Below are 24,281 nucleotides of genomic sequence, written 5' to 3' on the forward strand. Positions count from 1 at the left end.
CAGCGGGACCGGCTCCGCCGCGCCCTCCGCCGAGGCCGCGCCGCCTCCCCCCGCTTCCGAGCAGGCGCGGCGGGGCGGGCCGGGCCGGGGCCGCCGCCCGGGCCTCCGAGCGAGGCGGCAGGACGGAGGGGAGCGGGCCGCGGACGCGGTAAGGGACGGCGGGCCCCGGGGGCTGCGGGGAATCCCGCCTCCGCGGGGAGCCTTGGCGGGCAGCGGCGGCTGGAAGCCGGCGGCAGGGGCGGGGAGGAGGTCGGGCGGCGAGGAACTAGGCCGGGGAGAGCCCGCGGCCCGGCCGGGCTGCGGGGCCGAGCGCGGCCGGGGAGGGCTCAGGCGGGAGCGGTGGGGCCGAGGAGCACCCGCCGCTTGTGGAACGTCTTCCTCGCGTTTTGACCGCCAGCCGCCGGGACCCTGCCATCTGTCCCCTGTTCCCCGTTACCAGCGCGGGCTCCCGGGTGTTGTCCCCCTCCGCGCCCGGCCGGTCGCTGAGCCCCCCGCTCGCTGCCTGCGGTCGCACCGCGTAACCCCTCCGAGGAGCATCGCTGGAGGGAAGCGGCGGCGATGGCTGCGGGACCAGCCGTAACCCCGTGCCGGCTACGCGAGGGCTGCGTCCGAGCGGTGGCGAATCGCTAGGACAGAGCCAGCCGCTGCCCGATGGCCGTCAGGCCCGAGGGGACCCGGTGACCGGGTCACGGCTCCTGGGAGTTTGTGGGGTTCGAGGGCAGAACGTGGTGTTAAAAACACCGCAAAGCCGCTTGTTACGTTTTTATCCCTCCCTAAAGAAAACTAAAACATATTATTGGGCAAAATCCCCCTCTTCTAGCAACCAGTGTTGAAAGTTTTCGTAATACATCTTGGCACTTGTTAAATTGAACCCACCCAAATACAGATGCTCAGAATAGTATCGTAAAAAAAATTGCTTTATAGTATAGTTTTTCAAGTATACAGATGCGGGCTACCTCACGGAACACAAATTAACCCCTAGAAGCACGCGTAGCTTCTGCAAGTTAGGCTAAACCAAACTACAGAATTTCTTTTCTCCCAACCACAGGTACGTAATGTATGCCGTGGTGTATCCCGAGTGCTGAGGATAGACCTGAATCACCACCTGTCTCAATAAAAAGCAGTAAGCCTGGGATGAACTTGAGCCTTTGAGCTTCCCTCCTTGGTTTCTTTATCATCTGACACTTCCAGGTAACATCAGCCAATACCTCATGTTAAATAATACACCAAAATAAGTAGTCTTTGCTTAAAAACAAAGACTAGCTAGAGATTGCTTTCCTGCGATATCTGTCCTACAGAAAAAATCTTTAGAACAAAATAAGTCTTAAGATCAGCGAGCTTTTACTCAGGAGTACCTCACTATTTAATAACTTAACAAAAAGTAGTCGCATCCTAATAGTAGAGCATGCCCAAGGAAGAGGGTTCCCTCCCGTCTCATAAGAAAATTCCCTCTGTGGGGTGTTACCCAGCTCACTTCAGCAGATATCTTACGATTTCAGAAGTTTTTACTTCTTCTGAATTTCCAAGCCTTCTGGTTACGGTGATTACACGCTACCTGTTCCTACCAGGCATTACCAGTGTGAATACGAACAAGGTCCTGTATTGTTGCAGTTTGAGGCAGGGCTGGTTTTCATCAGGTTATTTGGTATTGAGTGGCAGCCCCAAGCTATCAGTAGCATTAACTGCAAACTATCAGTAGTATTAACAGTGCCAATTTAGAGATTCAGCACTCAAAAATACTCATCTAATTTGCATTCACAAGAAGAGCACGTGCAATTCTCACCAGATTAACTACTACCTAGATGCATAATTACTGTTGGTGTGGAAAAGTTACCATAGATATGTGACTTTTGAACCAGTTTTTGAAAGGGAGACCCGAGGTAAAGAAGCAAGATGCTAGTTCATGCCACGTTAGAGTCTCACAACTGAATGCAGGCCTTTGTACCTGTGACACCCACCCCACCTGCACAACAGTCAGTAGCACCACCGCAAGAAAGCCGAAGAACCATCCCCAGAAACTTCCAGGGAGACAAAAGCTCACCTGTGAGAGCAGCAGTGAGTATTCTTGGCACCACTAGGAGTCATTTGTGACTCAGCTATTTGATTAACTGTAAAGGAATATAAAAAAAACCCCAAACAAACCACAACAACAATCTCCTGTCCCCTAGCAATTATTAGGCTTACCTTCTTACTAAGTGAACGCGGCTGTATCCTCAGTCCTGTGCTCACAATGCAGGCTGGCACTCCAGCAAAACAACGTCTTCCTCAAGTTGGGGAAGCCAAAGTAGAAGACTCTGAAGAGAGCACGCTGCTCCAGATGCAGAGAGGATATATATGTGCTTGGAAGAGGAAGCTCTTGCTTGCTTTCTTCCACAGGCATAACCTTTTTTTTTTATTTAAAGTTTACTCTTCCCTGTTTTGGCTTGTCAGTCTTGAACTGACCAGACAATTTCCAAATCTGCATATAAACATCTCTCTTTCCTCAGAGACCTGCTTTCACAACCTCCATACTTCCCAGGTTCCAGAAGGAGGCTGTGCTAATTAGGCTGCAGCTGATGGTGATAACAACATTGAGCAGTCTTTTCAATTAGAGAATTGATGACACAGGTTCTCAGTAGTTTACAGGAGTTAGCAGTCACTTCTTGGTCTGAAAAATTTGGGAATCCCTTTGCTACACTCTTTAGAGCTTTTAATTACCCAAATGAGCTAAGAACGTTGCTGATAGTGACACTTTGAAAGGGTGTCTTTCTCCCAGCTCTGGTCCGTGTTGTGAGCAGCCAAGAGGTATGGAAACTGAACGGCCCTGCTAGTCTCTTGGACTGTGTCTTTGCTCAGCAAACTCTTTCCTTACCTGGTGTAAAGTGCTTAACGTAAAGGTTCAGCGAGTTACAAACCAGAGCTGTTGGCTTGTACCTGTGCTCGCAACGCAGCTTGCTGGTGTGTGCCGAAGGCACCGGCTGTCCAGCCTTCTTGTAAGGTTTTACCTCCTGCGAGACACCTTGGGCAAGAGAGAGCAACAGCTTTATCAAAGGCTTAAAATTATTCTGGCATTCGCTGGGATTTACTTATCTACCCGTGTCGTAGGCTCCCCTGGGTCTCTTTTTCTCTTGGTGCGCTTAGGGGTTGCTGCAAACCTTCACAATTCCTTTGTTCCTCTTCTTTTCGAGAGGTGGGGGAGAAGTTGCCTTATATCCCCACCACAGTCCTTCCTAGCACTTGTCTCCTTAAATTCGGACAGCTGAGACAGGAAGTTTCCTGCAGAAGCTGGGTTCTTTGTTTCACCCTCCAGAGAAACCTTTTGTTTGTTTGTTTGAAGCTTCAAACCAACTTTTTAGAGCTGGCCTGGCAAAGATACCCAAAAGGTAGCTGAGAGTTACAGAAGGCCACGTTCAGGCAGTTGAGGAAATGAGATACCTGTCAGAATCGTTAGGCACTACCTGCTTTTGGGACCGTGGCCCTGGATTTTTCTGGGTTTCAGTTTTTGCGTGTGTGAAGTGTAGGGACAGTACCAATCTGCTGCATATTGTGTGGATAAAAACTATTCATTAACAGCACTTTGAGATCTTCAGGTGACAAAATGGCTTTACATCATCTTAATGTAACTGTAATGGATTGACAGATTAAATCGTTGTGATCTTTAGGCCTGATCCTGTGAGAACCACAGCATCTTTGGTTTCAAACTGTGGCCCTTTATTCATAAGGGTCACGAGAGTATACGCTTGCGTCCCACTCCTTACACAGGTGCCTATTTAGGGGAACAGCTAAATGCTTGATAATGACACTTCTTTTTCCTCCTTTATGCTGCAGGTCCAGAAATACAAGGGTACTTGATTTTGTTTTAATTGCTAAGCCACAAAGACCGCAAACATGTCTCTGGAAGACATCCACATGAACACCGAGGATTTGCTTGAAAAAAAACAATTAGATGCTGGAGGATTTGGAACAATTTCTTTATGCTTCCACAAGACACATGGATATGTAGTATTAAAAAAAGTGTATACAGGACCTCAGCGCACTGAGTAAGTTACAGGTCTTCGTTCTGATTTTTGTCTTTCAGTTAGTCTAAGGAATTCTCTAAACTCAATGGGGATAAATCTAAATAAAGTGTAATAATTTCATATCTTTGGGTTCTGGAGATACTGTATGTGGGGAAAGTAAGATAATACTAGCAGCTGTCCTGCAAATTTTCCTTTTTTCCCTCATGAGCCAAGATTTTTAGTTTTAACTCGTTGTTCCAGTGAGTTCCTGTTTCCGGTGGCAAAGTGAGCGCTGCTGTGAATTGTTAAGAAAAGGCTCTGTGTGCTTAAGGAAATGCAGGAACTCAGTGGGCACATTATATTTTCAAGCTTGCAGATCAATTTTCAATACAGTTGTCCAACCACAGAGGTCCACTAGGAACTAAATACACCTGAGCTACCACAACAGGACTCCAACCCCACGTGTATGATACCAAGAATGTAACCCTCTCTCCCTTGAGAAAAAGCAGAGGGAACCAAGCCCTGTTCAGTTCAAGGACTGGATTAGCTGTGGATTTCAGCAGATTCAGGTCACATTGCAGCTCTGCTCCCTCAGAGCCATAGCTATCCTGAAACTCTCCCACGAGTCATCCACTAGAGAGAGACAAAACCCCATGTTCTTCTAGTTTGGGTTATAATGAATAAATTAACTGAGTTTTTATTTTGCCAGTGGAAGGTAAATTAAGAGATTCTGGTAGTTTGCAAACTGCACGGACAGTTTGGGATGAACACAGTTTAAATGGATGAGCCTGCCTGGTTTATTTTTGGGTTTGCGTTTTTACTTTCTCACTACACGGGCTTGTAAGTTTGTTATTCCTTAAAGTCCTAAACCAAAAGTCTTAAGCAGATTTACAGCTGAGCCTAGTGCAAACAAAACAGCCACTCCCTTCTCTGGTACTAGAGGAACACAGGGGGAGAAAGCAGTTTCCTTCTAAGTCACAGGGTAGAAAAGCATTAGCAAGCAACTTAGTCTCAAGATTATCTTACATCCTTTTGCCCAGTGACTAGAACAGGAGCAACAGTAAAAAGAAGACTATTTAATATCATGGGTACTATCCTTCTTTAACACCCTTGGTGAGCTCCTAGCTGTGTACCTGTGACTATTGATGGGTTGTACTGAGGCCCAGGTAAAGAGTTAGGCTTTGAATTCATCCTCAACCAGTAATGATTAGTAAATGTTACCACCACCCAGTATGTGGGTGGATCCCCTGTAGTAGATCCATTCTGAACGTGGACATGAATACCAGCCCACTGGGAAAGAGACCTATATAGTTTCCTGTACAAGAGGTGGTGGAGTATGTCTTGGTCCTCCTTGTCTGAAGGCTCTTTCAGCCTTGCCCTGGTCCTGCCCCAGTTCAGGGATTGGGACGTACTCAGCCAGCAGTGCCCATACAAAAAGAATGCTTCTGCACTTTCGGAAAGGCAGGCCTTAAAATCAGGCTGAGCAGACAGTCTCTGTGCAAGGCATTTAAGACTTAGAGAAGATAACCTGGCATGAACAAAGCTGTATCAGTTCAAAACCAGCTGAAGGTACGGTTCATCTTACAGTGGCTCTAGGGATGTTGACATTTTTGGCCATCATTTTCGTTATGAATCATCAGCATTTTCATCCCTCTGTTCTTTCTAGCCTGGCACCTGAGTTCAGTGTAATTTCTGTTTTACAGATACAACGCTTCCCTCCTCGAAGAAGGCAGGATTATGCGCAGACTGCAGCATGACCGCGTGGTAAAACTACTAGGTATAATTTTGGAAGACGGAAACTACTCACTTGTGATGGAGTATGTGGACCGGGGGAACATGATGAAAGTGCTACAGAAAGTGAGCAGTGAATTGCTTCACCCCTTGCCACTCCATAGGGTCGATAAGCTGCTTGAAAGGGGCACGATGTTACTGCTGTCTCCGAAGAATGAAGCCTTTAGTTTCTCGTTCTCCCTTCTGTATTAAGGAGTCAGTGGCAGCCCCGACTTCTCTGGAGACAGCAGGGGACAGCTGTGGCTTTCCTGCTCATCACAGAGGCGCAGACCACAGTTATAGGTCCAGAGTTATAGGAGTGTTTGTAGAGATACGTGGAGAATTTGCAAAAGAACAACGCTTTTGTAAATATGGAGTCACTCTAGAATTACTTCAATGCCAAAATTTAGATGCAAGAAGGACCTTGGTTCTTTTTTACCCTGGCTTGAGCGGAGGTACTCTTGTGACTGAGAGAGAGACTTTTTTAAAGACTGCTTTTTAATTTGATGGTTGTAGTAGCATTTTTTTAATAGATGGTACTTCTGTTCTTTATTTTAGCTCTCACTGCCCTTGTCAGTGAAAGGGCGTTTTGTGCTGGAGATCACAGAAGGAATGCTTTATCTGCATGAGCAAGGCTTCGTACACAAAGACCTAAAACCAGAAAACATCCTTGTGGACACAGACTTCCACATTAAGGTACTTGTTAGAATGTGAACGGAGAAAGCTGATGGTTGGGGTTGAAGAACCCAGTTCAGCTGCATTGGTTAGTATTCCCGATGGGCAGATCACCTCCTTTGTACTCTACCGAGCTATGGCTAAGAGAGTGTTAGCAGTGGGTCACTGAAGTGGTATAGTGGCCTATATAACCTGTGAGCCTGAGATTTGTATAATCTTCCCCCCATCCGTGGAAAAAAATATCACTAAGGGTATTAAAAAAATGAATAATATTGTTGAGAATGAATCAACTACAAATAACAAAACAGCTAGAAAGAAAAAACAAACCTTAACGTGCAGAGATTGAAGCAAAATTAAATGTCTTATGGATCATGTCTGTCTTTCATTGCTGTGATTTATCCTCCTGCCTTTACCTCCCCCTTTTTTTTCTCCTTTCCTTGTTTTGTCTATTATCTTTTCCTCTTTTGTCTCCCTCTTTTTTTCCCTTAGTCATCATTTTTAAATGACAGCCAGCAGCTACAAAAAAAAATCATCAGGAAACTGCTTCAAAGAATGATTTATAAGCCTGTTCCAAAGCCCTTCTATTAACTTTAGTGGGCTTTTGGATCAAGATACATAGGTACAGATCCTACTGCTGAATAAACCTGAGTAGAATTTGCAGCAGTCCTCATCGTATGTCCTGTCTGTGGTCAAGGTGAGTTCCTGAAATAATCACCCCATTACAGTATGAAACTACAGAATAAATTCCTATGAAGAGAGCTGTTATTTGGTATTTCTCACGCATGTATTAGTGAGAAGTGGTTTGACAAGGTTAATATAGTAGCAAGTCCTAGAGCAGTATGAGCAGCTTGCAGATAAGAGTTATAAACCATATTTTAGCCAAAAGTAGAAAAACTCATCACGATCTGCCTTAAATGTAAATTGGATTGGGAGGGGGGGTTCAATTTGCTTGTATGGACAGGACCAAACTAGGCCATCATCACACTGCATAACAAACTGAACTGGAACCCAGGATCAAATATCGAATCAGATCAGACTTCCTTAAGCAGCTTGATCAAAAGTATCATTTAAGGCAGCAGTATTATTTATCTGCTTGAATGTGTCTCACATTGCCAATATTTCTAAAGGGAAGTAGTCGTTCTAGCAAACAGCAAATGTAGGAAGATTTATGCTGTATCTTCCTCTAGCACATTAGACCTCCTTTCTGGAGGAGGATTTGGAGACATGAACTTGGACTCCTGCTTCCTCAGCAGGACGTCATGTACATTTTCCCCTTCCTCCAAACGCATCGCCTCAAAATTTATCCCAAACTTTCAGAAAGTGAAGAGGAACAATAAGCTGGTTAGAGGCAACAAGAGAGAAAAGCAAAGCAAACTAGAAGTGAGGCAAGGTGTCACCTCAGTTTCATCTGGAGTGACTGGGTTGTGCAGCTCAGTATGACAGCTGCCTGTGGCCGAGAGAGGCAGTCCTGTTTGCTGCCACTGGTTCCTCTCCTGCTGACCTCCTGTCCCCTGGTGTTAGCACTGGTGCTAACCTGACCACCCTGCCCTCTTGTAGGAAGCCAAACCAGCAGATCGCAGTTTGCCTTGTTGGCGGCGCTGCCCTTCTGTTGGGGAACACTTGGTCTGGCAAAAGCCATTCGAGGTCTTCCCAGAGCCAGTGCTGGGACAGCAGGAGCAGAGGGAGCACATAACAGAAGGCTGCAGGGAAAGGACAGGGGGAATTTCTTTCTTCACCATCCGCCATTAGCTTGGTTGTAAAACTGCACCCTAAGGCTTCGGTAATGTCACCTTGTCAAGCGCACAGCACCCAGCTATCCCTGCTTTAACTTATTCCATGCTGTCCTTTTCCATGTCTCTCTGCCATACACATCACATCATTTTAGATCCTGTTCCTCCACCTTTCTGTAGGAGGACCTAAGGAAGTTAAATGGAATCTAAATGGAAATGGCAGTGAGGGAGGAGGGGTACCCACCCGCCTCATCAGTTACTTCTGGATTTGAATCTTAGCTTCTTCTCATATGGATCTTCTGTTCTGCCACAAGCACTGCAAGCAGATCTTGAAAGTGACTGTCAATATGAGCAAAAACAAACTTATTTTTTCCTTACGTTGTGCGATTGTTCCAAGTGGGGTTAAGTTAATAATGAAGGCTTAGTCTAATGGTTCCCAGTTGGCAGTGATAGGCGAAAAAAGACCCCACAAAATAGCAAAGAGTTTGTTTTCTTTTCTTGTAGTTGCATTTTTTGCAGTGCTTCATTTTTAGATAAGTATTACCAGCTATTTGTTATAAAATTGAGCACTGCATGAAATACTTGTTTCTCTGCTCTTCACCACAGCACTAGCTCTGACGCGTCTCGGTTTTCAGATTGCAGATCTCGGCGTTGCCTCCTTTAAGAACTGGAGTCGGCTGACCCAAGAAGAGACTGTCCGACAGAAGCAAATCAACAGCGCTTGCCAGAACAACGCTGGGACGCTTTTCTACATGGCCCCCGAGCATTTACGCTGTCTTAACGTTAAACCTGTGGAGAAATCCGATGTTTACAGCTTCGGCATCGTGATCTGGGCAATTTTTGCTAACAAAGAGCCCTACGAACGTAAGTTACTTCCAAAAGGACGCTATCACAAAATTAAGTTACAAATGTTAAGTATTACAGAATCACAGAATAGTAGGGGTTGGAAGGGACCTCTGTGGGTCACCCAGTCCAACCCTCCTGCCGAAGCAGGGTCACCTACAGCAGGCTGCAGAGGACCTTGTCCAGGTGGGTCTTGAATATCTCCAGAGAAGGAGACTCCACAGCCTCCCTGGGCAGCCTGGGCCAGTGCTCCGTCACCCTCAGAGGGAAGAAGTTCTTCCTCATGTTCAGACGGAACTTCCTGTGCTTAGTATTTAAAGTTATAGAATTAAAATTAGTAGATTAAATCGCCTGTGCACAAGAATAGTGCCTGTTCGGCACCTCAGGGCCAGTAAGAGGCATTGGTTGCATCATTCCTAACTTCTAGGCATGGGCGAGAACATCTGAGCTGAAACGCGGGCGTGAGCCCGATCTGTTCACATCCACGTGGTGGGAGCACAGACCTGCACTCAGTGGCAGGAGTTAGACAAACCTTGGGCAGGCCAGGCTGGAAACTTTGATGTACACAGTTTCCTGAGCTGGGCTAGTTACATGTGGTTTTGCTTTATAACGGGAATGGGCACCCAGCCGGGTACTTCGCAGCTGTGCGGTGCTAATTTCTCAACGTGCAGCAACGTGCTCGTGTAGAGCAATAGGAGCAGGCTGTGGAACACCAGAGTAACACGTCTGTCATTCTGAATAGATTTCTTGCCAACTATGTGGCTAAACATTGCCTCTGTGGCCATCTTTGTATTCATACCCAGTGCAGAGTATAATAGATTCAGGTTCTAGGGAGCTAGATCTGTCACCCTTACCCATACTGGGCATGTGTTACATATAAAAGTCAATCCATTAATCTTAAAATGTATTTCTAATCTGTGGAAGTTAGGGCAGTGGGTTCAGATTCACTGATGTGAGAGATTCGTAGCTGTAAATCAGATACCTGTCTTTGAAGTCTTCTTTTACATATCCACAAACACACAGGGAGCTGCTTCACTATTTGTTTTACCTACAGAAAGGTAGCAAAACCCGTGATCAGGATCCAACAGGAAATTTTATTTTTCAGATGGTATAAATGAAGCCCAGATTTGCTTTGGCATCATGAATGGCAGCAGACCAGACATAAAGGAGATCACGGATAAATGTCCAGTGGAAATTATTGACTTAATGAAGCAGTGCTGGGAGCAAGAGACGGAGAAACGGCCAACCTTTGCAGGTAAGGCATTGCCTTGGGATTCTTTTTGTCACGTGTCCATCAATAGTTGTAATGCAGCAAAACAAGGTTGGGTGTTTTCCTCTTAAAATACAAATTTTTGCTTTGGAAACAGAAATACCAATTCACATGCCCAGTAAAGCATGCTCCGTGACTAGAAATGGTATCTGGTCCCACATTTACAGATTTGAGAAATACCAGTGAGTTGATGGAGCTAAGACAGTTTATACCTGCGGATGATTTGTCTTCAGCATGGTGTAATCTTCCTGCTGACACTCACAGAAAAGCTAGCATCGAGGTACACAGCATATCTTGGGTATGGCTGAGGAAACACCCTATGGAAACTAGCTTCAAAAGCTGTCCCAGCTTAGCCTTCCATGAGCAGTGCAACAGCCTCTGGCTAGCTAATCATCTTTCTGCATGGCCAGATTCCAGAGCACTTGCAGGCAGTAGAAGTCTTGACTGAATGATCTGGGAAGGAGACTAAGAGCATTCAGCAAAGAAGTCAAAATTCTTTATCTCCTCTTGTCTCTTCTTCCTGCCTCAGTACGTAGTGCCAAAAAAAACCCAAAACAACCAACAAGCAAGAAAAACAACAAGCAAAAAAGAAAACCCAACCCACAAAAAAAAATCCCCTACACGTAACAGGAAATGGAAGTTTGGATTTAGACAGGGGCACCAAGAGCTTTGTGCACAACAGGCATGTACTTAAATACTGAGAGGAAACGTGCATACCAGGAGGAACCCATCTACTGTTTCCAGATTTAACCTGCATAATCTACTGCTAATGGGGTGACTTGATGCCTGCACTGGGTCTTAGTTTCAAACTTCCCCATATGCAAAATACTGATATTTACCGTGTTAGTAGATTGTCCCAGTAATTCTACCTTTAGCAGAGACAGGGCAGTTGTTTATCACATAGCTGAATGCAATTCAGTTTATCTCATTTTTTAAAATGTGACAAGCAATCTTTTGTCAAGTCAAGGAAAGGTGCTGTCAGCCACAGATCATGGACAGAGAGCTTTCACTCTAAAAAGCAATAAAACCCAAAAATGCCTAGAAATCATCCTGTTCTTGTTACTGTATTAACGCTGAATGAGTGATGTGAACAGATTCCAAATGTATGTATAATTTTCCTGTTTCTGACTTCCTACAGGTCTTTATTCAATCCTTATCCATCAAAACTGTTAACAGTATAAATCACTTTCCGTTGGAAACCACTTTCACTTAGTTCTTCTCTTTTTGCAGAAATTAGTCAAAGATACAAGCCATTTTACTATACAAATCTAGGAGCAAATATTGAAGATGATCTGAAGGAGTTAAAAGTGAGTAACTTTCTAAGCATTTCAAGGTGTCAGTTCCCCACATCCCCTCTCCCCAACCCCAGTTACGGCCAGATTCTGCCACTTTGAGCCCGATCACGCTTGAGCGACGTGATTTCCTTCTGTGATAAAATGGCTGGATTTGTGAGTGAGGGGAGAGCAGTGCGTGGCCTTTACCTCAACTTTAGGAATATTTTCAGCACCGTCCCCCAAAATATTCTTATATCCAAGTTTGCACGTTACGGTCTCGATGGGCAGATGAAAGCAGGTCGGATGATGAGTCTCAGAGGCATGATGGGTCCTGCCTCACCTGGAGGCCAGTAACTGTGGTAGTGCAGGGGTCTGCTGCACTGGGACCTTTCCTCATCTGCTCCTCTATCAGTGCCCTGAGAGAAGTGATAGAGCATACTCTCGTTAGGTGTGCAGGTGACACCACACCAGGACAACCAGTCAGTCCAGTCACAAGGGCAAGGCTGCCAGCTGCAGGCTAGAGGAATGGGGTGACAGAAACCTTGGGAAATTCGGAAAGGACAAATGCAACGTGCTGCACCTGGAACAGCCCCTGGCTTCAGTGCTGGCTGGGGGCTGCCTGGCCGGGGAGCAGCGCCGCCGAGAAGGACCTCAGGGTGGTGGTGAGCAGCGACCTGGGCACCAGCCACAGCCTCCCTGGCAGCCAGGAAGGCCAGCAGCGTCCCGGGCTGGGCCAGCAGCGTCCCAGGCTGGGCCAGCAGCGTCCCAGGCAGCAGATCGAGCAGACCTGCTCAGCGCTCACTAGTCCTGCCAGGTGAGACAGGGCTGAGGGACCAGGGCTATTTCAGCCTAGACATGCAGTGGCTTTTGGGGGGACATAAATAGCAGCCTGCCCCTACCTATGAGGAGTTTATCGAGATAAAGCCAAGCTTTTCACAGCAGCGCATAGTAGGAGGGCAAGAGACAGAGGATGTAAACTGAAACAAACTGGTTGGAAGAGAAAAAAAAACCATTTTTCCCCATGAGGACAGCCGAGCAGTGGAGCAGGCTGCCTAAGGAGGTTGTCCAGTCACCATCACTGGAGGTTTTCAACACTCAACTGCACGAAGCTCTGAGCTACCAAATCCGATCCCATAAGTGACCCTGTTTTGAGCAGGAGGTGGGCCTGAGGTCCCCCAAAGTCTATTTCCACAAGAGTGACACTCTGATTCTATGATAATACTTTGCAAAAGCTCCTCATATATGCATTGCCTCACTCATGAAATCATAGAGATTCAACAGCAGCAGAATCTGATTTAGAGTAAGTTTAAAAAAAACCTCTGTAAATTTGTGGTAATTTTTGCCCTGCATTCAGGCAGTGTCTAATAAGTCCCAGCCTGCTTGAGACCAGGAAGCTATACCTCAGCAATAACAACAGGGAAAATTTGACATCAGATGTTTTTCCTGAGTGTCCAAGTCAGTTTCTCGTAGTTTTCTGGCTGTAGGTTTATAAACTATGATAAAAAAATATGTTTTCCTGATTGCAAATAAGAGAATGAGAACTTATTGAACAATTGAGCTGATTATGGAATCTTTTTGTCACAGATTTTATCAGTTTACTCACTTCACTAGTACTGACAGCTATTGGTGAGAACTCTTGGCATGAGGGGTTTAATCTTTGCAGTGAAGTGAGGTTCAGAAAAGTACATACCCAGTTGTTTTCATTAAGAAAAACAAATTCCTTTGTGAAACCATTCATTTGCAGTTTCCTTTAAAGCGCTTCCTTCTGTCGCCAAGTCTAAAATTGTGGAAATGAAAGTTTCTGGCTTAGGGAACACGTGATGTTTATGAAGCACCAGTGACTGTTCAAAAAAGCAAGAGAGTTTTGCAAAATGAAACGGGTTTCCTAGATCGGTTTGACCAAGCTAACTCACAGTGTGAAGTATATGCAGCTAATTGATGATAGCGGCCCCAAATCAGGATCATGGCCAATCATACTATCCACGTTAGCTCCCTGCAAATCTGCCTCTCGAATCATGGGGACCAAAGGCCTGTTTAGAAAACGGGCCACGAGTCTCTTACTTCCTCAGGAAGGAAAGCATCCATTTGGACTGGGTACAGACTACGAATGCAGCATCCAAGGCAAGTCGGTGTGGTGAACTGCTAGTACAGCTTCAGTAGCAACAGGAGGTAGAGGGTTTGGGCACAGCCTTCCTTCCTCCCCACCCTCGCCCAGCTCCCAGCAGCTGTGGAAGCAGAGTCCCCAGCCTCCTAACTAAAAGGACCGCAGAATGGTTGAGGCTGGAAGGGATCTCTGGATATCATCTGGTCCAGCCCGCCTGCTCAAGCAGTTCGGTTACTCAAGTGAAAACTAAGGGCCTAAGGCTGTAGTGCACTTTAGAGTGTCATCTTTTGCTTTTGGAAGGAAGGAAATTTTGGGGGAAGAGACAGCAGTTGTTGATTTTTAATCTGTAAAAGTACTTCTTGGGTTTAATTAAAAAAAAAAAAAAACAAAAACCAAAACAACTACTTTTAGAAATTATTTTATGAGTAAGAAGCACTGGAGGAAATTGAGAAAATTTTTCCAGCTAAAAAAATTTCTGACTTCCAGTGAAGTCTGAATAGTGGATGGGAACATGAAAAGCACAGAACAGGAGTGGATTTTGCCTTCACTCTAGTGAAGTGAGAACGAGGGTTTACGGAAGGGAAATTGCACTGCATCTTTCTGAAGATTTGCTCCGAGCTCCTCGTTCCTCATACTCTTCATAAAAGTCAATGTGACCATACCTGAGTGTAAATCATCTCCCTCACCTCTTCCCAGCTGATGAACGTACTTACTAAATACAGATCCACAAACCAGGATGCAACGTTTGCTGCCTTTCCCTCAGCAGCACCCTCTCACTGAGATTGCCTGCAGAAAGTCTAGCTGTTAAATGCAAGACAGACAATCCAAACGCACTCTGTCTGGATTAAGCTCATCCTCGTGGAGGCAAGGGTGTTGTATTATATACTGCAGTTGCATTGCAGGCCTTCCTCCCTTCACTGAAGAAAAGGTTTTGCCTATCTGTAGCAAAGCAACGGGTATTTTCTGTCGGGCTGTGCTCTCAGTAAGAGTATGGGATCTCTTCCCACAGATTCATGGAGTCTGTTCCTCTAGGTCACTTCACTGTGAAGCTGTGCTGCTTCCTATTCTTCAGGTACTCCCTTTGGTTAAGCTTTTTGCCTATAACTTGATCCTTTGCTCTTTCTGACGCGCAGAAAGAATGGCCTGAGTCAAGTGAACTGCTGGATAGGATGCAATCCCTTCAAATGGACGCTGTGGCAGAAGATCCCAGTAATGGTCAAGGAGGTAAGTCACTTACTAGCACATCAGTATTCTGTATATTATGCCAAAGATAAGTTGTGTACACATACAAAGTCAGTAATCTTACTATTAAAGGGTTATGAAGAGAGCCAATTATTCAGCACTTCAGAAAGAACTGTAGTCACTGAAAAGACTAAGTTTGCTCCCAGGCTCCCAAAAGTCGTACTTACTGTTCTGAATTTTCCACAATCTACAGTATAAACCCATTTCACTTTACACTCTTCTGCTTTCCTCTCCATGCTGAAAATTTTGTTTAACATTAGACTTTTCAATGGTCACTTTGATAATTACTTTTCATATTTGATGTTTCTTCCCATCCCTTTAGTCATACCAACTGCTTGGTCTGTAGGCTTGAATTTCAAGGAGACTTTCCTTTTTCCCCACTCCGGCCTTTCCTGTGAACGCTCTGAATACGAGCAGGACACATAATTATGACATATTCCTTTGTTTATGATCTTGCTCTCTGTGGAATCTGAGGAGCACTAATAGATTATTTTTCTCTCCTTTCTCTCATTATTTTCTATCAAATCTTGGATGAGTTGCACGTTCCGTGGTTTTGTAGAGCCGTCTCGACAATACATGATGATAGAGTTAGAGTTTTGTATTAATGTATCTGGAATTCTTTTACCCGAGTTTCTTAATGGCAAAGGATATAGGATCGTATTTGCAGCACTGATTCACAAGCAACATCAAATTCAGTAGAAATAAAATCCTGCTAAGTCAGCTCACACCATTTGAAAGACATTATTAAATGAATAATATTAAACTGTAACACGCAACCAATAAATCTTCCCCAAAGCTAGCTTTGCCGTAACTGCTCTTCAGTAGAACTGATGGACGTAGCAGAGCAGCCCCACTGCTGTATTTTTACATGAGTATAGTTACATTTCCCTAGCAGAAATAATCGCAGAAGGCTGCAGCAGATTACAGGTGCTCTGGTGTTTTAAGTACGAAAGGCTTTATTGGGAATCTCACTGCAGAAGGATACTAACTTGACAGCCTGTCAAAGTCATTTTTTTTCCCTCCAGTCAATAGGTGTTACTCAGACAGTGGTAGTAAGAGATGTCCCACAGGATCTGTTCCCACGTCTCAAGCTTGCCCTGGAGAACGGATGCCATATAGTTTATGCTAATAATGAATTGCGAATAGCTGTCACTTGATGCCGTTGTTTCTGTATTAGCTTATTCCTCCCACTCCTCCTCTAGCAGTGGTGACAAAAGCAGTAGAGCGAGTCAGACTGAAGGCGTACTGATATACAGCCGTCAAAAGGAACTAGTTTTGGTCCTGCCTAATATGGACTGAATTCATGTAATTTGGGGGGAAAAAAAGAAAAAACCCCACCCAGTTCACTGGCATTATCTGAGCTAACGCACACTTTATTCCGACTGTACAGTAGTCTGTAAGAGTCCCTTGCTTTAGGCAGTGTACAGTGTTTTCCAGACAAGTATGAAGCTTTCAGAACTTTCAGAAAGCATCTGTAGTCCTGCCCTTAAAAACACAAGAACAAGTAGTAATAAGCAGATTTTTACATTCTTCTTAGTCTTGGAACGCTGGCGCATGATCCAGATCATAACTCGGCCCAATTGAAGACTGAAGCAGAGCTTCCCGTGATAGAGAGAAGTAGTTTGAAGGATGTAAATGGCACAGACTATTTTATCTGGTAGGCGTTACCTGTAAAAATGTGTTCTTTGGGACTATGAAGAATGAACTAGACAAAAAGGATTCATCACAAAACACCCAGACGGGATATTTTACCTAATTATTTGCAAACATGACTTCAATGACAAATTATTTGTGCTGTATGAAGTAACACCTGTCACAGTGGTGTTATTTTTCATCCTTTTACACTCCCAATTTTGCACTGATTAAACTCCAGTTAGTGCCAGTGGAGACACCCTAGTCCATCAGACCCTGCAAAAGCCTCCAGGAACTGTTTGTTTCAGCAGTTGAGAACTTGATGTCAGTATAAGCAGAGTATGCAGTGAATTCTGACACCAATTGAGTGAGTTTTTGACACTGATACCTTAAACAAGCCTGTACTTCCTAGATAAAAATCTGTAATACGTCTCAGTAAAGGCATTCTATAAAATAACACACAGCTTATGCTGGAAGTAACGTTGTATTTTCACCCTTTGTATATTGCTATAATATTAAAGGTAGATTAGTAGATTCTAGTGTCATCACAACAAGTAGCATACTTGCATTTGGATGCATTTCAAATATTTCATTTTCCTCCCTTTCAGATCAGCCTAATTCTCTACACAGCTCTCAAGGTCCCATCACCAGTCAGGCTGACGAAGCCCTGTTTGCTGCCTCGCCTCAGAACCAGCCTGTTGAGAGCTGCGAGACCTCATTTACTGCTGCTGATATTCTAGAAAGAAAACTTCAGCATGAATACAACTACCATGTGTTTGGGAGCCGGATGGATAAAGCAGTTCCACCTGTAGTGTACACCCCTGAAATGAGAGAGGAAGAAAGGAGACGAAGAGTTTCCTACGATCCATTTGAAAAGCCATCTCCTGCTCCTCAACGGAGTGAACTGTATCCAAGAGCTGAAAAAACGGGATCAAACACTAATCCATATTTTTGGCCACAGGCAGCTGCAACAACGCCGAAACGGGGAAACATTGATAGTTTTTACGGGCCAAACCCTAGCAGTCTTCCAGCGGGCAGCACAGAGGGTCTCTATGGATTGGGTTCAGCCGGTACCTTTAGCCTAAGTAAACCTCCTGTGCCTGAATCTGGCGCACACCTGCAGTCGCATACCAACGCAAACTGGTATCCAAAGAACGGAGACACAGATACAGGTGAGATTCCTCCTCTCCCAACACCTATGTTTCTGAAAACCCACTTCTCTCAAAATGAAGTGGTCAAGTGTGTTTCGTAGTTTATGTAACAACCGCCTGCTTACCCATCACAGTTGATCTGTGATAGAGCAAAAGTGAATTTATTTCACAAAGTTCTCTTTGTTTACTTGAAGTTACTTGAGGGGGTGAAAACACTCTAGCTTCGACTTCATTATGCTGCTTTCACAGATTTCAGGCTGTTAATTTCAAGGGAACTATTTCTAAAGCACCAGTGTAATAGAGGAGCATCAGACCCAATGCTTAACTCTTCAGCTACCAGCCAAGCAACAGCAGACACTGCTACAGCAGCTCCCAAAACCAAGAGCTGCTACCAATCATTCTAGGAAAGCAAAGGAGAACTTCTGCCTCTCAAAAATGTAACGTTCATACCATAGGTTGTGCTTGTGCAGAAATGGCATTTGTAGCATTTTAGAAAATAGGTGGGTATTTTTGGCTCGATTTGCAGCAAGGGAAGAGACTCCCGAGCTCAGGGGGCCAACAAGGAGGGAAGGCTCCTAACCACCTTCTACAGAGAGCTCTGCCTGGTGCTAACGGGGAGCTTCTGTCGGCATTTGCTAGTGAGCTGTGGAGTAGAAGGGTATGGAGACAAGGAGGAGAACACTGAGCACTGGCAAAAAGTGTAAATAAATGATACCTAGAGGCCTGCAAGATGTAACTTTAGGAACTAGAGACAGCATGAGATATGTTAGCCTGGCCCTGCTAAATACTGGATATTTTTAGTGTGGCGTTCTTTTCCAGATCGCCTCACAAGGAAATCAAGGATGCCTAGCTGTTTACAGGCAGAATGCCCCAAAGGTGTTATTCTGTTAAATTATTTATGCAGAGGCTGTGATTAGTTGTTCATATGAGTTTATTTCCTGAAGTCAGTCTGAGAGCTGTCATGTCAGAAGGCAGGGATTAGACCTGTTGACATCACTAATGAAGTAAAATCTTTGGTTTGAAAGAAGAAAAGAAGACACTTGTTATAGGGAGGCTGCGTGCAGTAGTGTGCCGGATAGCAGACCGAGGTGCAGAAGAGCTGCAGAAGATCACTGCCCTGGGCAGGAGGTTACATCCCTGCCAGGCATTACTGCCACCAGCAGAAGACACAGTGGTGTCCCGTGCCTCTGCTAGAGCCGGTCCCAAGCAGCCTGCTAGGAGAAACCGCGGTCAGACTCAGCAGTGAGGGCACACCTGGGAGCTTGGCATTTTCCAGTCCGAGTGCCTGCTAGGAGGCGGCTCAGTCCCTAACGCGGCGCGCTGGGATCCCGCACTGCTGTCTGCTGGCCAGGTATTCGTACGCCCACGTGGACACCCACTGCCCTCGGTGGGATCCCACGATGGTTAAGGCTAACAGTCACCGAGCAAAACACGGTAAGGTCATTGCTTTAACCAGAGTTATTCAAGGAGTACAATCCTGTTAATTAAAAAGCTGCTCATCTCTTTGTATTTGTCCTGGTTTTGGTTAAAGCAGAACAGGACAGTATTTAAGAGCACAAACTGTGTACTCACACTGTTACAAATACAGCCGTCATTTTTAAGTACATTTGCTTTTCTATTTACATAATGCTGCTGGCATTTTTTTGTTTTCTCCCTTTGTTTAGGTAACAAGGATTCCGCTTCTTTCACAAGGGGAACTTTTGCGTATTGTTCTGGTGCATCCAGACTAAGTGCAGGTAAGTGCTGTAGCCTTCCAGCTGTCCTGGCAGCCAGCAGGCTGTGCATTGCGTCCTGATCAGGAGCGAAAAACCTCAGGATCTTGAAATAATGTATGTTACTGATTAATACCCCTAATGACAGCTAAAGTTATCAGTACCAGTATGTAAACTAATTCCTATCCCTATCAGGACCTGTGCACACCATTAAATGTGTATTTGGTGGATCAAGGACAACATCATCTTTCACATAAAAGAGCTTTTAAAAACCACGAAGGCATTGCAAGATCTCCTGTACGCCTAAACCGGTCACTTTCTTAGGTTAAGCATCAACTTGCTGCGACTGCCCAACTCCTGAAGCATTTGGGACACCTGTCCTTTCTTGCTCTGGATTTTTAATATAAATCCCTAGCTGCAGGCTTCGTGCTGACCAGCCTTCCGTGGGGCACAGGTCTCTACAGTTCAGCTGACTTAAACTCCTGAAATTACGTTCCTGTCCTTCAGGAGTTGTTATGCCCCTTTCAAGCTGTGTTGCTTGGGGCACCCTGAACTCTTTAATTAACCCTTTCAAGGCTTGTCCAGTTTGTAAGTGGTTTCCATGTGCAAAGAAAACTTGAAACAGCAAGTTTCTGTCTTCTTGACTGTACGCCCCTTGGTGCCTTTGGAAGGTGACCCAAATGTGACAAGCAAGCAGAGCGTCGAGGCTTGGGGAAGGCGATTTATAGGCACAGTAACTTTTAATACTGACAAAGCATTTGTACATGTTTTCGTATCTTGTGCTAATTTCATTTTCTTACCAGATAAGAAAATAGCAAACATGTAAGATTTCTTCATTTTCTAGCTAAAAATATGAACATATTTCCTGGCAACTTACTGCTGGGGATTCAGGCTTTAAAATAAAGTAGTAGGGTTTTTTTGGTAAAGTATCTCAGAAAACCTTCTAGTCTTTTCTTAGAACAAAAAGTACAGAACAAGGGAAAAAATAAAAATTTTTAAAAAAAGGAAAAAAAAAAGAAAAACATTGAAACTAACACTGAGCAAGTAGCATGTACTGATTCACTGTGAAAATAGATACAACTGCAGAATATACTTCTAGATAGCAGGGATGAAATACATTGCAAAACAGAGATGACATCAAGACAGCATAGTATAAGATGGAGTACAGAAACCTTATGAGCAACTAGAAATTATTTTCTGGAGTCTCACAGAACTTAAGTCATAAGTGTAAACCTGAAATTAAGTGTATGAAAAGTAAAGCTGAGAGGCAGAAGTAAGGCTTTAAGATTTAAACAAAAAGCGCTTGCAAGTAAAAACTGAGCTCCTGAAGCTATTAGCCACCAAAAAGCGAGGCTGCAGCTATAGATTCCTAATGCACAGGGAACACTATTTACAGTCGAGTAACTACCAGCATGTAAGGCTTAGTTATGGTACTTTGTCGTGGAATAGAATAGGATGGGCTTCCACTAAAGTACATTTATGTCACACTGCATAATGAAAATATGCTGACAGTTGCCAGTAAATGGCCATTTCTACATTAAATGCAATAAAAACATTTAACCACTTCCCCGATTGGCAGAACCTTCTTCCTCTTTACCTCCTCCTTATGTTACTTCTTAACATTCTTGAACCATTTTGTTGTTTATGAAATTGTATTGAATTCCTTATACAGAAGATTCAATCAAGTACAACATAAGTAACAGTTCTGGAATTCAAATTGGATCCCACAATCACATGAAGATTGATGAGCACAATCAACACATCAGCACTTCTCCAGCTGCTACACAAGCAACTTATATGCATTATGAAGCAATGGGTATATTTGGTAAGAGAAATACCTCCCTAGTTTTGATGTGTTCTCCCCATATATTTATCTGAGAATCATTTGGGTTGGAATGTACGAAAGCAGTACAGCTTTCTCCCTCCGATACCTGAAAAATAACTGTTTGGGTCCTCTTCTACTATATACTTAAGAGTGTATAAAACAAGTAAGGGTTTGTGCTAATACTGTTCTGTAAAACCACATATCTCACTTACCCTGTAGTTTCATGACCTCTTGTGAGACCCCAGATACAAGTATAGATGTATGTGTGTCAAGAACAAGAGGAATAACAACACTCAAATTGGCAGAAGCAAGGTTAGGACTGGTGGTCCTCACCTGACTTACAGTTTAAATCATAGAATATCCTGAGTTGGAAGGGACCCCCAAAGATCATCGAGTCCAGCGCCTGACACCGCACAGGAAACCTGAAAGTTAAACCGTGTATCTATTGTCCAAATGCTTCTTGAACACCGACAGGCTTCGTGCCATGGCCGCTTCATTGGGGTAGAACTTGAAAGATTTTGAAGTTTAGTTTGTTTTTGTTGATCAATACTGAATGAAACTATCCCTGTGCATTCCTAAGTAAACAAATTAATAGAGTCCCAGAATATAAAACACATCATACAGACATCAGCCAGCTGTAGAAGAACTCTAGGAAGGAGCTTTTCAATTATGCAGGTTTAAGTGACAAAACTATGATGGCCCCAGATCAAAAAGCAGGTCCAGCAACTGACCTGTGAAAACGTGTTCTGACTGGGAGTTTCTGTCCTGGCATTGGGTAATGCTGCCTCCATGAAACCCGCTTCTGGTTGTATCGCTAAAATTCTGTCTCCAGATATTGCCAGTAAATAGTTGGGGGAGGACGGGAGAGAGAGCGAAAGGAGCAGAAGAAGTGTGCAACAATGCCATTTTCTTATACTCTTTTTCTTGATGGCAGACAATGCTACTGTCCTGACCGAGAAACATCTGAATCTAGTGAGAGAGAAGCTGGCTAAGCAGTGGAAGCACTGTGCTCGTAAGCTGGGCTTCTCTGATCCCGAGATTGACGAAATCGATCACGACTACGAACGAGATGGACTGAAAGAAAAAGTTTACCAGATGCTGCTGAAGTGGGTCATGAGGGAAGGCTCCAAAGGTGCTACCGTTGGAAAGCTTGCCAAAGCCCTCTTTGGCTGCCGAAGACTGGATCTCCTTACTAGTTTGATGCAAATCAACGAGGAATAAGTTGACTGAGAACTGGGGGAAAACGAGGGTATTTTTTCCTGAAGACCTTCCAATAACAAGTCATAATTCTGAACAGAATTTCTGGAGCTCTCCTTTTTGCACAGACTTTTTGGAACACATTTTTTCTGCCAAACAGGCTTTGGTGAATACCTCCAGTAAATCAGAAAGTTTATGTCAAGATAATTGGTCTTCCAGAGGATAAAAGAAAATAAGCATCTTCATTCCGATTAAAATGGTTTTCTGAAGACAATAACAACCAAATGCAATCGTAATATCAATTCAAGGAGAGTGCATTGTACAAAATTTCTAGATTCTGTCTTGAAACGTGTTGGCACCCTTGTTCAGGTCTGGACAAGGGCATGTTATTATTACTGAATCGCTTTGCCGAAATATGTGAAAGACTGACTCACTCCGTGAAAAACTTGGACAGAAAACAAAAATCAACTCTTGAATTTTGCCAGAAGTGCCAATACTCAAAAGGGGACTATCCCAGATTGCTCTGAGTCAATACGATACTGGTTTTAACATCTTTTTATAATGTTTATTAAATACGTGTGCCTGGACTTATGCAGAAGAGCAGTGGGAATAAAAGCAAAAATTAATTTTTCTTAAAAAGCAAGTAATTGATAAAATACTCTTCTTTCACAGGTTAATATTGCATTAGATTTTTACATTGCTTGGTAGAAAAGATTTTTGCATGAGAAGTTTCTCATCTGCTTCATGAAATTGTGAAAAAAAAAAAAAATCAGTCTTTATGCAACCCAGAGTAAAAGCTTGGGAATATGAGAGCTTTGGGAAGGGGAAAGTACAGTATTACCACATGGCAGAAGACCCATTCTCCTCACTTTGGGGGCTCAGGGCATTCCTAGTTTCTGAATCTCTTAGGCTACATTTATACTAGTAAATTAAATGTGCCGGGGAACGTTCCTGGGTGCTGAGGGTAACCGGCATGCCGCAGCCTGCTGCTGGGACAGCACATTCTTTAAATCTCCAAAATACCATACAAGGGCTATTTCACAGCGCTGAAGTTGCGTCAGGGGACGCTGGAACAGCCCTGCAGCGTAGGCGATGGTATCCCAGTGCCCGAGAACGTCCCTTGCCACTCTGACTTACTAGTACTGACATCATCTCAGTGTGCAAGATCAACGACAGAAGAATTGCCGAGCTGCAAGTTTTTCTGCCCTAAGAATAATTACACCAGACTCTTCCTATGAAGGATGATACCTCCTACTGTCATCAAATCTGCAAAGATTTCCAGCAGATGTTTTGGACCAGGTCATTCTTTATGCTGTAGAAAAAGCAGCAAGTGATTGTTAGCTTCTGGTTATTGTCCAGAAAGCTAGCCATTTAGTAAAAGTGTAAGTTAGAACGAATTTCTGCTCTTTGATACAGCAGCCACCATTTTAGTAGAAGCAAAATGAAACTGGAGTCATAGCAAGCACCAACATATTTGTCATCTGTAAATGTACTTAGCACGAGGCAATAGTGGAAGTCGTCCCCAAAGTGGAGAGTTTAGCAAAAATCAATACAAAGAGTGTGTCATCACCCAGACACTGGAGCACTTACATACTTATTGTTAATATATGCTAAAACCTGTACTTTTCAGTGAGGCTGGCTGGGGGTGTATCAGTATATACCACAGGAATATTTATGGTTTTGATTTCTCAGAATTTATTGCATCGCCTTACTGTTTTGACTTAGCGACATGCTAGATTTTCTATAAACTCTTGCATATAGTGGACAGATAAAAGACATCATTCTCTAGTATAATGAGCATATGCTTTCCAGAAGTAATAATTTATTCTTCTTGAAGCAGGCAGAGAAATACGCAGGGCGGGAGGAGAGCCTTCTCCTC

At 44.1% G+C, this 24,281-nt stretch overlaps 2 protein-coding genes across 2 annotated transcripts in view; one reads left to right on the top strand and one right to left on the bottom strand.

The window, feature by feature from the left end:
* The first annotated feature begins 69 nt into the window (after positions 1 to 69).
* Positions 70 to 23,045, top strand: RIPK1 (receptor interacting serine/threonine kinase 1). Its single transcript, XM_075417191.1, has 13 exons — positions 70 to 148; positions 1,049 to 1,191; positions 3,808 to 4,019; positions 5,681 to 5,834; positions 6,306 to 6,443; positions 8,788 to 9,016; positions 10,101 to 10,250; positions 11,496 to 11,572; positions 14,777 to 14,867; positions 17,126 to 17,689; positions 19,333 to 19,404; positions 21,053 to 21,205; positions 22,140 to 23,045. The coding sequence occupies exons 3-13, from the start codon at positions 3,868 to 3,870 to the stop codon at positions 22,424 to 22,426; spliced, it is 2,067 nt and encodes a 688-aa protein (XP_075273306.1). The 5' UTR covers positions 70 to 148; positions 1,049 to 1,191; positions 3,808 to 3,867; the 3' UTR covers positions 22,427 to 23,045.
* LOC142360907 (uncharacterized) overlaps positions 11,662 to 24,281 on the bottom strand; it is a 29,798-nt gene continuing 17,178 nt past the window's right edge. The window contains exon 6 of the mRNA XM_075417194.1: positions 11,662 to 11,955. Within this exon, the coding sequence (XP_075273309.1) occupies positions 11,853 to 11,955 (103 nt within the window). The 3' untranslated portion in view covers positions 11,662 to 11,852. The remainder of the gene's footprint in view (positions 11,956 to 24,281) is intronic.

This window comes from Opisthocomus hoazin, chromosome 3 (assembly GCF_030867145.1).
Source record: "Opisthocomus hoazin isolate bOpiHoa1 chromosome 3, bOpiHoa1.hap1, whole genome shotgun sequence".
Lineage (NCBI taxonomy): Eukaryota > Metazoa > Chordata > Aves > Opisthocomiformes > Opisthocomidae > Opisthocomus > Opisthocomus hoazin.